The following is an 18549-nucleotide window of genomic DNA, read 5'->3' as shown; positions in this document are numbered from 1 at the left end:
CCCGGCTTTGGCATCCTACCAGGGTGCCCCTCCTTTCAAAACAAACCAGACCTGGTGGCCACAGAGCCAAGAGGAAGCAGGTGAACAGATGCACAAGCACTAGCCCCACACCGGGGGAGGGGATGCGATGGCTCCCAGCACATGGCAGCCTCTCAACAAATGTGTTGATGAGTGAGTGAGCAAACAAGGTCAGAGGACTCATCGAAATTCCCGGTTTAACACAACACTTGGAATCAGAGGTCAGGGGAAAATACCTCCTAACCCCACAAGGTGACATCACAATGGGGGGGGGGGCAGGTACAATAAAATACCAAGAATGGACACGCATGAAACAATCTGCCAAGAAACAGTGCCTGTCGATCATCTCCAGCAGTGCCGTTTGGAAGGTCAGACAGAGTGCACGGGCACGAGGGTCTTGGCCCACTCACTGGGCTGATCGCCTGTTGTGTCAGAAAATCCCTTGCTCCTCTTCTCAGAGTTAGTGACGGAGGGTTTAAGGTGGATTTGCTCAAGCTACTTTGGCTTTGCCTGGGGGCAGCGCCATGTGGACTATGATTTGCAGACCTACAGACTTACCCTAACAGTAGCAGCTAACACGGAGAGCATTTAATCCATGACAGATGCCACACCAAGTGTACTCCATGCATTACCTCATTTAGTTCTGACAACCCTGTAGGTTAGGTTCTGATTACTAACTCAATTTTACAGATGAAGTAACTGTGGCACAGAGAGGTTAAGACACTTGCCGAAGGTCACACAGCTAGTTCACAGCAGGGTTGGGATGTGAGCCCACGTCTGTTTCATTCTAAGATCTACGCACTTAAACACTACCCTCCAGGATCCCAAGTCTTGCTAAGAGCTGAGGCCGCCTATGCTTTAGCCTGAAGTTGACAAACTTTTCCTCTAAGGGCCGGGACAGACATTATTTTTGGACATTGTCTCTCACAACTACTCACTCTGCTGCTGGAACACGAAACAGCCATAACAAGACAGAAATGAATGAGTGTGCCTTCCTTGTTTAAACATTATTTACAAAAACAGGAAGCCAGCCCAAGGGTGTAAATTGTTGATCCTGCTTTAGACACTAAATGTCTCTAGAAACCCACCCTTGGGATGCTCTCCATTAAGCCACAGTATTTCAAATTCAAGGAACATATTCTATTTTTTTAAAGATTTTATTTATTTATTTGAGAGAGAGAAAGCACAAGCGGGGGAGGGGTGGGCATAGGCAGAGGGAGAAGCAGGCTCCAGCTGAGTAAGCAGCGTGATGTGGGGCTCAGTCCTAGGACCCCGGGATCGTGACCTAAGCCAAAGGCAGACACTTAACCAACTGAGCCACCGAGGTCCCCTGTTTTCTACTCTGTTAAGTCATTCTTTATCTTAGCTAAACCTAAAATATTACTGCCCTATATCTGTATCCTTTAGCAATTGGTTAACAGGCATGATACCTACCATGCATACCTTCAAACTAAGCAAGAAGCACCAGCTACCTGAATTCTTCTTGACCACTTAGGGGCAAATGTCCCCAATGGAATGGAAAAAAACCTGTCAGAGCGCTGCCTGGGTAGGACTGCACCCTGGCTCCCAGGGGGGGCGCTCCTGGGCTCCCTGCTCAAAGCAAAGAAGGGGGCACAACATTCACCGCTGCACTGCTTCCCGCAACTACTGCGTACAGCTGGACTCTGCCAGGTCTCACTCAGAAAGCCCTTGTGAAAATGCTGCACCTTTTTCAGATGTGTGTGATTTCAGGCTGCACAATTCTGCTCTGCCAGTGTGATCTCACTGGGAACAAACGACAGGTCCAAAACGACCTGTCACCTGCCCTGAAAAGAAGTGAACTTCTGGGCGGAGTACATGCCGTGAAAAATCTTTTGAACTAGACCAACTCTAATCTTACTCACACTTAATCTATTGTACACAGAGGTTTTATGAAACGTTTTGCCAACATCAGCCAATTACCCCACACCCTGTGAGGTCGGCCCACACGATTATCTCTGCGGCAAGGCTTGCAGCCCTGGAGCTGGGGTGCAGAGTAAGAAATACCAGTAACACAGACACCCGCAAACGTGCAGTCAGTCTTTTCTAGGTACTTGATGGAGCTGTTAAGTGCTTGTCGTATTTTATCACATTTAATCCTTTCAATGCTCCTACAGGTGAGGACTATCGCCATCCTCATTTTACAGATGAGGAGACAAAGACTCAGAAAGGGTAGTAACTTGGGGCACCTAGGTGGCTCAGTGGGTTAAAGCCTCTGCCTTCGGCTCAGGTCGTGATCCCAGGTTTCTGGGATAGAGCCCCACATCGGGCTCTCTGCTCAGCAGGGAACCTGCTTCCTCCTCTCTCTCTCTCTGCCTGCCTCTCTGCCTACTTGTGATCTCTGTCAAATAAATAAATAAAATCTTTAAAAAAAAAAAAAAAAGGGTAGTAACTTTCTAAAATCACAACCAATATCCAGCAAGGCAAAGACCCAATGCAGATCTGCTGCACCTAAAATCTACACGCCGCGTTTTTAACACCATGCTATTTCCAATCTAAAGGGCAAACCTGTTATCTGGCTGGCACTCAGTGGGCATGTCTCGCGGGGCCCAGGGACAGGAACATAAATCCCGCACTTTTTTTTAGCTGTGGTTCAACAACAGAAGTGGCCTAAAATTCCGACTCTAAATGGAGTTCCACGAGTAAGATTTTCTGTGACATTCTGGAACCGCTCTGGCTATTAACGACGCTATTCAGTGTCTCCTAAGAATCCTTAAAAAAAGACCACTTCATGAAGTGTTCGCGGACGGCGTCTCCTGTATCCCACAGCCCCTCCGTGGCTCCTGCCAAGGCAGCAACATCAGTGGTCAGCAAACCCGAAAGGAAAACCAAGGTTTTAGCAGGACTGTTTATCTCGGGGCGGCACAGAGAGCCCGCGGCACTGTCACTGTCGCCCAAACCACCCAAACGCCCCTGCGGGCGGCACATCCACGCCGGATGGCTACGGTGAGGCTGGGAGCAGGGGCAGAGGAAACCCCCCGGGGGTCAAAGTCACCAAGCGCTTGCTTCCATCCCAGCAATGTCACCTCGAGCCCATCGTGGAAAGTCTCAGTCACCATGTGCTTACCACCAAGCCGGGGTCCAGGAGCCCGCAGGCTGGGCCGCGCACAGGAGTAGCGAGGGGCGCGAGGAACGGAAGCAGGATGCGGTGCTGGGTGAGGGGTGGCCATGAGGGGTGCCCACTGGGGACGGGGACGTTACCCGGGAGGCAATGGGGAAGCCCTGAGCAACGTGGGCAGGAGAGTGACAAGACCTGACAGGAGCAGAGGAGAGCTCAAGAGCGGCTGTGGTGGAGAGGCGCGCTGCAGGGGCCAGGGCAGGAGGGTGGCAGGACCACCTGGAGAGGTCGGGTGAGGGGAGAGAGCAGTCGGAGCCTGACGCAGAAAGCGCAGAAGGCGGTGGGGACCTGTGACGAATTTCTGAGGCAAAAACAGCATGCAGTGCGTGAGCGAGGAGGAGAAATCAAGGAAAACCGACCTCCGGTCAGATGACTGAGGGAAGACGGCACCCCAGCGAGGACGCAGAGGACCTGCGGGGATTCGGGAACGACGACAAAGCACACAGCTGGGCTGTGCTGGCGTTCAGCTGCAGATGTCCCCAGCCTGGTCCTTCACCCCACACCTGCAACACCTACAGCTCTAACACTCAGAGGGGCCAGGCCTGGTGCGAGCACTGGAGGCGGAGAGTCTGCTCTGCATCTCCCGGCCCAGAGGGACAGGGAAACCGCACTCCTGCACCGGAAGTGCTGGGAGCGACAAGTGTACGGCGCATCCGGGCACACGGGCGCGCTTTGGCTGGGAAGGGAGGGGAGGAAGGAAGGAAAGGTGCCAGAGACACCTCGGAGGTGAGGTCTTAACACCGGGAAGGTGATTTGTCAAGGGAAGGGGTTGACGGGGATTGCTGGCAGCAGGAACGGCAGAGCACAGTCTCAAGACATGAGAAGGGCCTGGCACATTCTGGAACAGCCAAACAAGAGGGTAGAGGATCAGGCTGATAGTTCATGAAGAGCTTGCGTACCTTGCTGAGGAGTTCAAACTCAACTGCACAGGGAGCCAGGGAAGCATGTGAAGACAGGGAGGGAGGGAGGTTTGGATGGAGGAGGCATTGAAAGGGGAAGACACCTCCTGAAGGCAGGACGATGGATGGATCGGGGGACTGCTGGATCGGGTAAGAGCTGAGCACTCACTCCCCACAGCACCAAGAGGAAAATGTCTTGAATAAAGACCCAGGGACAAGGGCTAGAAACAGATTCTGAAACCACCAGACTTGCTCAAGGGATCTGAACCCTAGAAGCAAAATATGAAGCAGAGGATTCTAGTGCGGTTTTGGAGAACACCAAGACTTAAAAGGGGCAGGCAGCAACAGGGTGCCAAGAAAGGAGAAAGATCTAGAAGGATGGGCAGAAAACTAGGAGGGGACCGGAAGGGACCTTGTCACAGGAACCAAAGCAAGACCGCTTCAAGGGGCGTGTCATTAAAGGATCAGGTGCTGGCCTAGGGCCCGAGGTGGAGAGGCTATGACTCAGGAACTAAACTGTCCCCCTGTGAAATGGAGGAGGGAGGCCAGACTGAGGTGGCCTGAGGAGAGGCATCAAACACCCAGTGAGGAAGTGAAGAGAGCAAGGACAGACTGCTCCGTCAACAAAGTCAGGATCAGAGGACCAAGCTTCTACTGAACCGAAATAACAGTCCCAGTACAATGTGCTATCTTAACTATTGTTATTATAAGACTTAGAAGATGATTAACACCCAGAGCCCTTCGTGCAGGAACTGATCTTCACCCTTCACAGGTAAACTCTATTAACCTTCGCAACAATCAGTGAGGCGGCCATGATTACGGTCTCTGTTACCTGCCAAGGCAATTCAGGCAAACAAGTGACCCTCCCAACACCACACAGCAAGTGGCCAAAGTCAGCACTGGAACTCAGATCTGTGAGTTCAAAGCCACACACTTAGGCCCTGAACCTAAGCGAGTAAGCCTCGCCCAGAATCCTCTTCCATACTAATCTGAACGCCACCAAAGCCATGGTGAGGAAAAGCTGTAGGTCCTGCAGCACGCAGAACAAGAGCAGGAATCCCAGTCTCTGAAGCAGTTTCTAGAAACCACTCAGGCTCTCTGCTCCCTCACTGAAGCTACTTTCATATTTCTCCTCAGTCCCTGTCATATCAACCTCAATATGGCTGGTTTTCAGGGCTACTGAAATGCACTGACTAAAACAATTATGCATAAAAACTAATTCAACAAGGAAAGTCACTATGGGATACAAAAAGGAACTGGCTCCCCCCCTCACATACAGTGGGTCCCCGCTTCCCTGGGGGACACATTCTCAGACCCCCAGTGGATGCCCAACATCACAGCTAGTGTGGAATTCTACATATACTGTTTTTTCCTACACATACATACCTATGATAAAATTTAACTTATAAATTAGGTACAGTGAGAGATTCACAATAACCAAATGGAAAAATTACAACAATACAGCTGACCCTTGAACAACATGGGTTTGAAGGTCAACTTACATGCCAAGTTTTTTCAGTAAATACATACAGAGCTGTAAATGTATTCCTCCTTGTGATTTTCTTAATAACACCTTTTCTCCAGCTTACTTTATGGTAAGAGTACAGAATATAGTATGTACAACACCCAAAATATGTGTTAATCAACTCTATGTTACTGGAAGGCTTCTGGTCAACAGTAGACCATCACTAGTTAAGCTCTGGGGGAGTTAAAAGTTGTATGAGGATTTTCAGCTGTGCGGGGGTCAGCGTCCCAACCCCTCCATTGTTCAAGGGCCAACTGTAACTATAATAAAAGCTATGTGAATGTGGTCTCTGTCTCAAATATCTCACTGTGCTGTACTCACCCCTCTTCTTGTGATGATGTGAGACCATAAGATGCCCACGTGGTGAGATGAAGTGAGGGGAACGGCACAGCTCTAGGCTACTACTGACTTTCTGCAGATACAGCGGAAGAAGGAGCACTTGCTTCTAGACCACAGTTGGCTGTGGGTAACGGGAACGTCGGAAAGTGAGCCCACAGTTAAAGGCGGAACCGTTGCGCTATGCAGCTGTTTGGCTGTCTAATAGTGGGGATTGTTCTAGAGGGACAAGAACAACCTTGGAAAGCTCTTACTTCCTCAGCCTCTGCTGCCACTTCTTTTTTTTTTTTTAGATTTTATTTATTTGATAGGGAGAAACACAGCGAGAGAGGAAACACAGTAGGTGGAGTGGGAGAGGGAGAAGCAGGCTTCCCGCTGAGCAGGGAGCCCAATGTGGGGCTCGATCCCAGGACCCTGGGATCATGACCTGAGCCGGAGGCAGAAACTTAACTGACTCTGCCACCCAGGCGCCCCCTCTGCTGCCACGTCTGGAGGCCAGTATGTCAAAAGAGTAGAGCGTACTGGTTCAGGGTGAGAGTGAAGGTCTTGGAGTCAAAGACCTGAGTGCAAATTCTAGTTCTGTCACTATGATATTAGGCAAAATACATGACCTGAGTCTTAGTTTACTGATCTGCAAACATGTGCTATGGTAGTACCTCTCCTTTCTTGTGAAAGCTAAATGAGATTCTACAAAGGAGATGCCGAGCTTAGTGTGTGGTATGTTTCTGTGCCCAGTAAATGGAGACCATTATTTCTGTTATTACAGTAAGCAGTTCTGACCCTATCTGCTTTCCAAATCCTCCCCCGGCCCTATTATAAGCTCCCACTCCTGGAAGCCCACTCCTCCCATTTTGTTTCCCCACAGGTGCATTAGCTTGTGTAGCTTGAGATCTCTATCCAGGGGCCCCCTAAACAATGCAGGGGTTAGGCGGCAAGCCCTGCCTCGTGCAGCCAAAAATCTGTACATAATTTTGAACTGCCCCCGAACTTAACAGCATACTGTTGACCAGAAGCCTTACTAATAACATCCACAGTCAACACAAATTCTGTATATTATATGTATCATATACTTTATTCTTACAATAAAGTAAGCCAGAGAACAGAAAATGTTATTAGGAAAATCTTAAGAGAGGGGCCCCTGGGTAGCTCAGCTGGCTCAGCATCCCACTCTTGGTTTTGGTTCAGGTCACGATCTCAGGGTCGTGCGATCAAGCCCCTTTGGGCTCTGGGCTCAGCGGGGAGTCTGCTTGGAATCTTGTCTTTCTGTCCCTCCCCAAACTTGTGCGCATGCACACTCTCTCTAAATCTTTACAAAAAAAGAAGAAAGAAAAAAGAAAGAAAATCTTAAGAGAAAATACATTTACAGTACCATATTTATAAAAAAAATCCACGTATAAACGGACCTGTGCCGTTCAAAGTCATGTTGTTCAAGTGTCAACTGTACATCAACATTTCTTAAGAAGAAAAGTTTTTTCTTTATAATACCAAATTTCTGTGTATCTTCTCTTCAAAATATTTTACTCCTATCACCTCCTACAATTTGAAAAGATACTATTCCCACCTCCAGTTTGGGCTTTTAGTTTTTAGGATGTGTAGTTCTGTATTCCAGAAGGTTGAAGAACAGTTGTAGAGACAGAACTATGGGTGAGTAAGTCTGTTTTGCTGAAGGAAAATGAAAGAGGCTTAACAATGGTTCTCACCTCAAAAGAATCCATCCAAAATCTACTTAAAGAAAAAAAAAAGAAAAAAATTCTATCCAGACTGAAAGCACTGACTATAGAAGTTCATTATCTGTTGGAGGAGACAGATTCCAAGAATTGCTGGGTTTTGCTAAAATTGCTGGGGACATTTCACTGGTCCCTGTTTTCTCACCACAATACTCACAAGGAGATTACTAAGTAAACTTCATTGTAAGATCCTAATAAAACCATTCTTTAAATATTTAAAATTTTTTAACCTCTCCAAGAAAGAAACAAAATTATGGCAGATGTTTTGATTATTTATGGGATTCTGTAAAATCTATGAAATGCAAAATCTGAGATTTAACTGAATATAGACACAGATGCGTCTATTCAGACACTAAGGAGATTTTAACCTTATCTAGCCAATCATCCTCAAAACAGCAGACCTTTTTATGTAACCCATCTCTGCCGTTAGTGCATGAGAAACGTGTACTGCCTCCTTCGTTCAAGTGACCCCTAACAAGGCACTCAGTTCCCATGGCCTGCAAAGGCACATGTGACAGTCAAAAGACCAGACATGACTTCTGGGACCGCGATAAAATGTGAAAAACAGCTCAGGGACTGTAGCTTCATTCTAGCATATACGTGAAATAAAATTTAAAATTTCCCCCAAATCAGCTACAATCAGCAAAACTGCTCACAGAACTTTCCTCTAGTTGTCCTCACTCTTCCTCTTTCTAAAACTGAGGTTCAATGGTTTTCGCCCTATCAGAATACAGAAATTTACCATGCAGTCTGATTCAAAGTGAATCATTTATCACTTACCAGCAGTATATACCTGATTTTTAAAATACAACAATGCAAAAACATCTTGCCAAGTGCCTGTGTTTTTAAAAATGAGATTATAAAACCCTACTAATTTAATTCAACAGGTCTAGGTGTAAAATATTCAAGGAATAATGTTAAATAAACCAAGAAATAACTGAGAGGGAAAAAGTTGAGTGAAAACACTGGTGAAGTATTACTATACATAAGTATACACACACCCATAAATACATGTATATAAACAAATTCATCAAAGAGGAGTCAAAGAAGTTTTGTTTTGTTTTGTTTTTAATTACAAAGAAACAAAAGAAGACACCTAAGCCTTCACATAAACCTGAAGACCAACTGACCCTGACCCAGCCGATCTGGATGCCGCTGGCCGCTGCTCGAAGCTGTTGCTGAATCTGGCAGCCTAAGCAGCCCTTCCCGCCAGCCCCTGCTGTAGGAAATGCCGAAGCAGGAGGAAGGGCTTCTGGCCAGTAGAGAACCCATGTGATGATCATGTGGTGTGAATTTAAAAAGCCAGTTTACAGACTCTTGGAATGCACGACCCACTTAATTTTGGCAAAATGTAGTTTTCTGGCTCAAAAGAAAAAAACGTGTAAGAACGCATCTGGGCATCTCCAAGTAAATGATTCTGACAGACATGGAGAGGCAGAACAGAAACTTTTGAGAGTAACAGAGACACTGTCCCTTAAGTCTTGGGTCTCCTAAACCTTAAACGGGAGACAAATCATTTAATGACAATATTCAAATCACTGAACAGCAAGTAAGTTCAGGTCCAAGTCCAGTGAAAAAAATTTTTATTTTCTTAAATTTTGAATATGTAGGGAATATAAAAAATACAATATAAATAGGGTTTAAAAAAATCAACATAATATGGCCCTAGTTTCTGAATGTCTTACCAAAACTATCACACATGAGCACATTTGTTTGGGTTTTAACACCAGTCCCAATTAAGTTCCACTTGTATAATACATTAGAGATTTCAAATCTGTATCTCCAGCCTGAACTTCAGATCTGAACCTTTAAAAAGCTCTTTCTCCACTTTGATGTCCCATGGACACCTCGAAATCAGCCTTTCAAGAAAGAATTATGATTGGCATCCCTGCCATCACACACACACACACACACACACACACACACACACACACACACACCCTCCATCTCTTCCTATGTGCTCCTGACTCTCCACCCTGTCGTTCAACTCAAAGACCTGGACATCATTCTGGACTCATCCTTCACACATCTGACCCCTTCAGGTCCAATCAGTCACAATCTGCCTCCTGAACACCTCTGAAATTCATCCCCTTCTTTCCATTTCTACTGCCACTTTCCTAGTTCAAGCTGCTCCAGGTTTAGTAGCTGAGAGTTTGGGCTTCCGGTTCCAGCTGACTTGCTCTGCCATATAGTAATGGGGTGGACTTGGACAAGTCACTTGTCATTGGAATCCTTAAGTCTCCTAACCCATAAAATGTGGATGGTGTCAACAATGCCCACCTCACATTCTGGGAAATTTAAATGAAAAAATCCATGTAAAAGTCCTGAAATCATGTCCAGAAGCTATGCAATATTCAGTTAATCTCGACTGTCACAATCCTCCTCCCTTTGGGTGCTGAGCACAATTTCTCTGGGTTAGGCAACCTCTTCTCTTAGTGGTACTAACATTCCTAGATAAATGTTTTCTCTGTCTCCCCACCCAAACATAAGCACTCTAATGGAAAGGACTGAGTCTTCGTCCCATAGATGATATGAATAAATGACTAATAAAACAATGATAACAATAAATGATCACATATGAATATTAAGAGTTATATGAGAAATGACACACATAATTATTAGTATATATTATATACTGAATGTGGTATTTCCTTAGAGATCATCAATGAGAGAAAGAAACATTGACACACACAGATTTAAGTCAGCAAGGAATCAATAATCAAAAGCACCAGCCGCCATAAATTTTAATGTGCAACATAATGAATTTTAAGTAACTTATAAGTCTTCCCTTAGAATGTTAACAACATACACAGGCACTTCTCGATCAAAAAAAATTCACTTTTGCTACTCAGCAATTTATTTTCCATTGTTTTGCAAGTCAGAGATATTTGTTCCTCAAAACAAAGAAGCCACCCAATAGTTTCAGAAGTGTGACTCAAGCCCTCTCAGAGGAAGCATGTGGAAAACCCTCTCTACCCTCCCACACTGACATCTAAGATTCCCATTTACAAGAAAGACAAAGAGCATGTCTCAGGATACTGACCCCTGCTCATTCACAAATGTTCCCTTCTGGGGCCGAATTTTTTAAGAATTAAAACCAGTGACATGGTCCTTCTCTACTGGTTTTACTAGCTACAGGAAAATGACCCATTTTCTTTAGCAGAGAAAACAGACTGTCCTCAGTTTTTTAAGGTGAACGGAAGTGAGGGAATCGATTCTGGTTTTACTTACAAATTTTCAGTGGCATTGTTCTGACCCAAAATCCTCTGTCCCTTGAGACAAGTTCAAGGTGAGGGCAGGGGGCACCTACTCCCCTCCTCCCCGGGAGAGGGCAGGGCCGGCTACCTGGGCTCCATAGACGCGCTGCATCGCCTGGAGAAGCTGGTTGGTGTAATCTGTGAGGGTGCCAGCATCTTCTTCAAACACACTCAATAAAGAGCGAGTCTACAAGGAAAGAAGAGAAGTCCATTTATTCCTAAGTGGAAAAGTTACAGAGGAGGTAGAAACACACACACGCGCGCACACACCCCTCTCTAAAATGGGGAAGGGAGATGCTTATTCTCTGGCTTTATTCTTTTACTGATAATACTAGGGAGGGTTGATTTCTGAAGCTTTAATTTAAAACTACTTTCCTCATCCTTCAGACTACAACTTAGGGGCAAACTGAATACAATTCGAATGTTGGGGCCAGAGAAGGAAAGCCAATTTCTAAAGAGTAAGACTTGAGGGCTATTATCTGTTTCGATTTAGCCCCTACCTAAGCACCAGGAGAGTCCATCCAATTGGAAAAAAAAAAAAGTTAAAAAGGCAGCCTCTCCTTCTGGCCCATAAACTGAACACGGTGCCAGATCTGTGTGTTTACCTGGGGTGTGGACGCCCAGCAGTGTATCACCCCAACAGCTAACTGCTGGTCTGGTTTTCTGCAAACTTGGACATCTTGCAGGAATGCGTCACTCTTTCCTCTTAAGATACTACAGTCAATTTCCACAACTTTCGTCATCTTTTATTCAACTAATTTTAAGCTCGTGGCCAGGAAATTTTGTATACCCTGGGTCCACCAGTAGTGGGTCTGGGCACAAAACTGAAATCGCAACTTAACAAGAATGCTAGCTCCGTCCCTTCAGGAAGGCTATCTACTCAGTTCCCCAGAGTAGCTGAGCAAGGTCATTAGAGGGAAGGTGTTTCCTGTCGCTCTTGTGCACAGAGCTGGACACGTGGAACACTGAAGAAATATTTACATGGGAGATGGTGTCTAAGTAAGTATGAAGGTGTCACATAAGTGACCATATCTACTCAAGGGACTTTACTTAACGTGTTCAGCACAGTGGGAAATTAAAATATTATGTCAGTGATAATGGAGTCTCTAAAAATAACCCATTAGGCATAGAATGGATAGTAAATTATAGAAATGCTTTTAATAAGATAATATCAAAGCACTTTACAGAGAACAATCTATTAAGGCTCATTATCTCCCTGCATATGCATTTCAATTCCTTCTTTTTTTTTCTAACCTCAGGTCAGAGAGCAGGGATGGACTTCATAGTGCCCTCAATCACCTGGGGGTTTGGATCATTCTGTCTCCCCTGGATTTTGTCCCCCAAACTCCAGTGTACTTTGCAGCAGAACACACTTGTCCTGGCTTCGCTGAGGTCTTCAAGGCTAAAAATACCTTCTGTGAGACCAGGGTACTCTCTTCACTATCAATCCTTATCAACAGAGGGACCAGAAGCAATGAATATGGAAAACATAAGACAGGTTTTCAAGAGCTCTCAACCACAGCAAAATATCAGAGCTCATCCAGTATGTCATTCGTGTGCCAGAGCGGAGTTCTTCAAACCTTCTAAAATTAAAAACAATGGTACGAAACACGTTACCAAACAATATTTGTCTTTAGTATGCGTATACATTCCAATTTTTTCCTGTTCTATTCTGTTCCCTTCCACTTGTAAACAAAAATCATGACTGTGACCCACTGGCTCTCATAATGGATGCATGGATGTCAACCAGTAGGTGGAAAACATCAGTTCCGAACTCTTCGTTCTATCTTTTTAAAACAGACTTTTTATTTGGGGGGAGAAAAAAGATTGTAACCATTCACAGATGCACACATCTCTGCCTTCATCCAGTATCTGTCGAAACAACGTGCTGGGAACTGGGATTCAGAGGTGATTAGACCCAACTCTGTTCTCCAGGAGCTTAGAGCCCGCTGTGCCTCTCAAAGCATCTGGGATCCCCATGGGACCATATCAGTCCAAATTGGACTGATGGGTCCAAATTCAGGCTCTAACACTGATGTGCAGGGTTACTAAGATAACAAACACACACAAAGTCCCTCCCAGTGTGTGATGTACAGTGATAGCAGATGAAACTAATTATGAAAATAATGAATTCTGATTCCTTATTATATGCTGGACACTAAGGGCTTTACATGTATGATCTCATTTTTTCTGAGAGCAGAGCTTCCTGAAGATACAGAGAGAGCAGATATGGACGGGGCGTCTCGGAGACTCAGAAAGGAAAGGAGCATGAATCTCTGTATGATTTCACTTTAACACCACAGCAATACTTATCTGTACAGTTATCTATAAATGTTAACTAATAGGCAAGGACCTTTTGTCTCTTTGTATTCATGGTGTCAGTGCTGGAGGAGCTCACGTTTTTATGATTCTGGTATCTTCCTTTGCTATAACTAACATGTCTAGGAAAATGAGAAGGAAAGAATGATACAACTGGATTGAGATTTCATTTTTCTAACTACTACTGATCTCCATTTAGTCGAGTCCTATTAATTGCTTTTAGAACTCTCAGGAATAAAGTAGGATGGAAAATGAGAAGAGGAAAAGAGAAGGCTTACGTAAAGGTCTTCCAAAAAGAGAAAAGAAAATGAACCCTCCCTTTTACTCTGTACCTCCTATGAGACACTGTGCTGAGCACTAAATATTTACTTCATTTAATCCTTCCAACAACTTTATGAGGTAGATACATGGATATTTAATCCTATGTTACAGATAATAAAACTGAGGCTCATCAAGGTCAAGAAAGCTGCTCAAGCTCCCACGGCTGGGAAGCAGTAGGGCTGGGATGTCAATCCCGGTCTGATGGGCACCAACAGCCACGCTTCCTCCCCTGCAAGAGGCTGCACCTGTCACCCAGCTGGCCGAGCTTTATCAGTGGGCATGCGCTGTGGCCCCCAGCCCAAGTCCTGCCTGGAGCCGGCTTCCCTTCGGTCATCCTGTCACGCTCTTGCCTATTAACTGCCAAATCTTTATCACCAGTATTTCATTTGCTCACACTCTGGACATATTTACCGTGACCACCCACCGCCGTGAGCACTGGCAAGAAAAATCCAGTCTTTCTAAGTAGGCCAGGATCACCACTGAAATAAACCTACCCGGCTATCTTAGGCACTGTTTTTGATACCTACGTTATCAGCTCCATATCTGCTTGAATTTATATCTGAAACAACAGGAATGTTCTATATCTGGAATGTAAGGAATGAGACCAAGACCAGCTGAAGGTACACCAGACATCAAAGATTCTACTTAAAAGTCCGAAAGACCCTGCTGCCTATCACTTGTAGGTAACAGCAATCATTTATGGAGTTGTTATGACATGCAGGCATGAAGACACTTTACACACATTATTCCATTCTTCATAAGAATCCCATTAAGTAACTATTTTTATTCTAATTGTACACATGTTGAAACTCAAGCTCAGAGAGGTCAAGTAACTTGCCTAAGGCAACAATGGCAGAATCAGGATTTCAGCTCCATCCTTTTCCTACTACCCTATACTTTTTTTTTTTTTAGATTTATTTATTTATTTATTTATTTGACAGAGAGAGAGATCACAAGTAGATGGAGAGGCAGGCAGAGAGAGAGAGAGAGAGAGGGAAGCAGGCTCCCTGCTGAGCAGAGAGCCCGATGCGGGACTCGATCCCAGGACCCTGAGATCATGACCTGAGCCGAAGGCAGCGGCTTAACCCACTGAGCCACCCAGGCGCCCCCACTACCCTATACTTTTAAGAGTATGCCTAGCCAGAAGAAACAAACACACTAGGGCTACAGCCTCAGCTCCACACCGTCCCTCCATCTTAAAGAAACGGGGTGCTCCCTAATAAAATAGTCCTAGACATTTTTTATTCTCCAGAATAGCATCTGACCATATAATGGCACAATTTTAGTAACTCTGATTATAAAATACACATATTATCCTCCACAAGACCTAACCCCAGGTTGTTCTGAGGCACCTTGTTTGGGTAAAGAAAGTCCGGTTTGGTCAAGGAGGGCTGTTCCCAGTTGGACCACTCACTGCATGATCTCAGAACTAAGTCTTTCATTTCTCTGGGCTTCAGTTATGCCAACTGCAAAGGAAACACACACACACAAAGATCAAGAAAACAGTCAGCAATACCACTTTTGTCTTCATCTTATCTCAAAAGCGGACTACTTACACAAAAGCCACTGAGCCCCTGAAGAAGTCAGCGCGGCAGCTGCTCAATGCTGCGTTTGTGTTCCTACCACAGCCCATTCGCACGGCCCTGGCACTGCTTTCCTTATCTGTCTCTCGGGACAGACTGTGCCCCGTGGAGGACAGGCACTCCTACCTTGTCACAATATTCCCAGCATCTAGCGGCGCCTGGCAAGGAGCGGAGACCCACAAACGGCAACGGAGACCAGTCAGTAGCTTCGTCCTCAAAACATTCTGCCTCTCACATACCAGAAATGTGTAACCAGAAATGATATGTGTACGCACACACCAGTCTTCCACACACCGTGCAGTGCTAGAAAAGGACAAAATGAATAGATGTGTCTAAGGGCGGTCAACCGCTATTCAGCTCTTCTTGGGTCACTGAGTTCAGTTACAAAAGCGTTTGTGTTCACTTACTGAATCATGTGCAGGTTGCTCCAGCAACCCTCATAAGTTCTCTTCAAGAAACCAGAAGAAACAAACAATAGATGGTTTCTTAGGATCTTTTCCTTTCAGTGAAACACTGTAGGTCACCGATGATAGAAATGCCAGGTGTGGGGCGCCTGGGTGGCTCAGTGGGTTAAGGCCTCTGCCTTCAGCTCAGGTCATGACCCTGGGTTCTGGGATTGAGCCCCGCATCGGGCTCTCTGGTCAGCGGGGAGTCTGCTTCCCCCTCTCTCTCCGCCTGCCTCTCTGCCTACCTGTGGTCTCTCTCTGTCAAATAAATATTTAAAAAAAAAAAAGAAAGAAAGAAATGCCAGGTGCTAGGTAGTACCTGAACAACACAGGCTAGCCTGCTGGGTTCCTATCCTGGCTCTGCCATTGCCATTGGGCAAGTTATTTAACTTCTCTGCTCCTTGGTAATTTTCATAGGAGACCTACTTCAGAAGACTGTTGGAAACATAAAGTGAATTATTATAGGTAAAGGATTTAGAATAATGTCTGGTGCAGAAAATGTACATGTGATATAGGTGATTGCTATTGTTTTTATTCTCTACACATGAAAGGAATCAGATTTGCTTTCCTCCAGTTCCAAATCTATGGGTTTCTTCAAGAATAAGGTCGCTTTAGGGACACACCCCATATAAGACTGCTAAATAAATATATTCTGATGATTATCAAAGACCTTGAAAGTTAGCTTCCACTGCACCAACCTCATGAAGAATCCCGGTCGGGTGACACCTAAGTCCCCAGAGCAGTAACCATTCCCTACATTAAGAGGAACATTACATGGGAATGCCAGTGCCACCAGACCTCCTCTTCCACATACAAGCTCAAAGTTATAAACCATGCAATATAATTTTAAGCTTCTAAAGCCCCTTAAAGATCAACTGCTCCACATGCCTCATTCTGCCGATGAGAAAATTGAGCCAGCCACAGGGTGCGGATAAGTAAGTGACTTGCCCCAGTCACATGATAAGTCAGTGGCAGAGCAAGAATTAGGATCCAGTTTTCCCAGCTTGTTTGCCAGTCCTCCCTCCCAGCTTCCTCCCAGCTGAGCAAACCCTGTAAACCACTCAGAAATGGTGCATATTCACTCATGTGACAGTCAGAAATGCAGAATGTGACTTCTCAGTGAGGGAAACATAGGACAATCAGTTAGTGCAACCTCTCTGACCCGGCTCAGCCATCACCATGATCAGTTAGGAAAGCAATATAGCTTTGCACTTCCGGACAAGAAAGCAAACGGAAATCCCTGTTCCAAACGGTATCCTTAGAAATTCTAGATTATTATCTTCATATCTCACATTATGTGTGAGGACAGACAAAATGACTTCTCCAATGGGCTTCAGTACCATTAAAATGCCACAGGTCTAGAGCTTTCAAAGGGGTCTTTGAAAAGTCCATCAGAGCAGCAGATGCCAATTTAAAAAAAAAAAAAAAAGTCACAGCTTGCTCAAGTTTCTTACTTGTCTACCTAAGGAAGAGCACAAAGAAATGGACACAAGGCAACTAAGCACACTGCCATTTGACTGCTGATTCTGAACTGGCAAGATGCAGAGTCCATCAAGAGATCATCCCCCAGAATGTAATGTTCTAAGAAGAAAAAGGATAGGAAAAAAAAAAGAGAAGGAAAACAGGTTAATCTTACTCGAATTTTTGAGGAGTTGAGACACCCGGGGGGGGATAAAAAGACTGATTCAAATAAACTCAGGAAGATGCAGAACCCGGAGAGTAGATACGAAGCCCGGGCAACGCTAATGCGGAGCAAAAAAGTTCCTTGAAGAAAAGGACACTGAATTATGAGCTCCTGTCACTCTGCACTCATCTGTTCTATTTACACAGCAGCTTTCATCTGCAGAGCTCCAAGGACTTAACTTTCATCTCGAGCGTGCTAATGAAGTCCCTCCGTGCGACAAATGGGGCAGGTGTTGTAATTTTCGCTTGACAAAATGGGAAAACCGTGCCGAAGGGTACCGCTGGGAAAGAGAGCTGGGCTCTCCGCCTCCCATCTTGGCCCTAAACCCGCCAGGACCCATCGCATCAGCAGCAGCAGCAGCAGTAGTAATAACTAAGATAGACTACTTCTTCTGTACCAGACGTTGCCGCTAACAACTTTACAGGCGTTCCCTTATTTAATTCTGACAACTCTGTGAGGCGGGGACAATTATTATCCCTGTGTTCCCAGATGACAAAACTGCAGCACAGAAAGGCTATTTGTCCGAGGAACTCAGCGAAGCTGTGGAGCCCGACTTTAGGCCGGGCAGCGTCAGTTTCAGCTGACTCTGGAAAAGGGGTCAGGACACAAAGACTCTGGCCGCGGGGGGCTTTCTCGGGTTCTCCAGCCCCGCCTGAGGGGTGCCCCTTCCCCGGCCCCTACGGGCACCCGCCTCCACCCCGGAGCTCGAGGGGCCACCCCGGCCTCCAGACCCCCGGGCGGGGGGACCGAAGCGGCGGGGGGACCGAAGCGGCGGGAGGTACCTGGGGGCTGTCCTGCAACGCCTCCTCCAGCAGGAGCTTGTCCACCGCGGGCATAGTGGCGCGGGGCCGGGCAGAAGGACGGAGGGCGGGAGGCGCGGCCGCCGAGGGTGCTACGGGCTGAAGCGACGAGGCGAATGCTCTATGCCCGCCGCAGCCCCAGCGCGCCCACGTCTGGCCAGTGACCGCCTCCCCCGCAGCCTCCCGCCCGCCGGCCCTCCTCCCAGCCCAGCCCTCTGCGGAACCGGATCAACAGGAAGTGTGGCGAGCTCGAGCAGCCCGGCCACCGGAAGTGTGGCGGCCCCGCTTCCGCCGCGTCTCGCCTCGTCTAGGCACCGGGATACCCACAGCCCGTCTAAGCGGTCCCGCGGCTCCGTGCGTGCGGGGTGCTGGGGGGGTTCGAGGTCTGCGGTTAGGCAGCTGGGTACTCAATGCTGGTCGAGGCCCCAAACGGGGAACGATAAGGTTTTATCTATTTGGCGCCTACCCAGAAGACTTTAGAATCGAAGGGGATGGGAG

General features: G+C 46.3%; 1 protein-coding gene across 3 annotated transcripts in view; it reads right to left on the bottom strand.

Moving 5' to 3' along the window:
- The window catches only part of LOC111142171 (adaptor protein, phosphotyrosine interacting with PH domain and leucine zipper 2), a 51262-nt gene extending 33154 nt beyond the window's left edge, over nt 1-18108 (bottom strand). For 2 of the 3 annotated variants that reach the window (XM_022495172.1, XM_022495174.1), the window contains exons 1-2: nt 18034-18108; nt 10987-11085 (exon numbers count right to left, since the gene is read on the bottom strand). In XM_022495172.1, the coding sequence (XP_022350880.1) occupies nt 10987-11085; nt 18034-18087 (153 nt within the window). In that variant the 5' untranslated portion in view covers nt 18088-18108. The remainder of the gene's footprint in view (nt 1-10986; nt 11086-18033) is intronic. The other variant, XM_022495173.1, reaches the window with a different exon arrangement.
- Between the last annotated feature and the right edge of the window lie 441 nt (nt 18109-18549).

This window comes from Enhydra lutris, unplaced genomic scaffold, assembly GCF_002288905.1.
Source record: "Enhydra lutris kenyoni isolate GAN:26980312 unplaced genomic scaffold, ASM228890v2 scaffoldscaffold7, whole genome shotgun sequence".
Lineage (NCBI taxonomy): Eukaryota > Metazoa > Chordata > Mammalia > Carnivora > Mustelidae > Enhydra > Enhydra lutris.
Note: the sequence above shows the minus strand (reverse complement) of the source record. Positions and strands in the feature narration are given on the sequence as shown.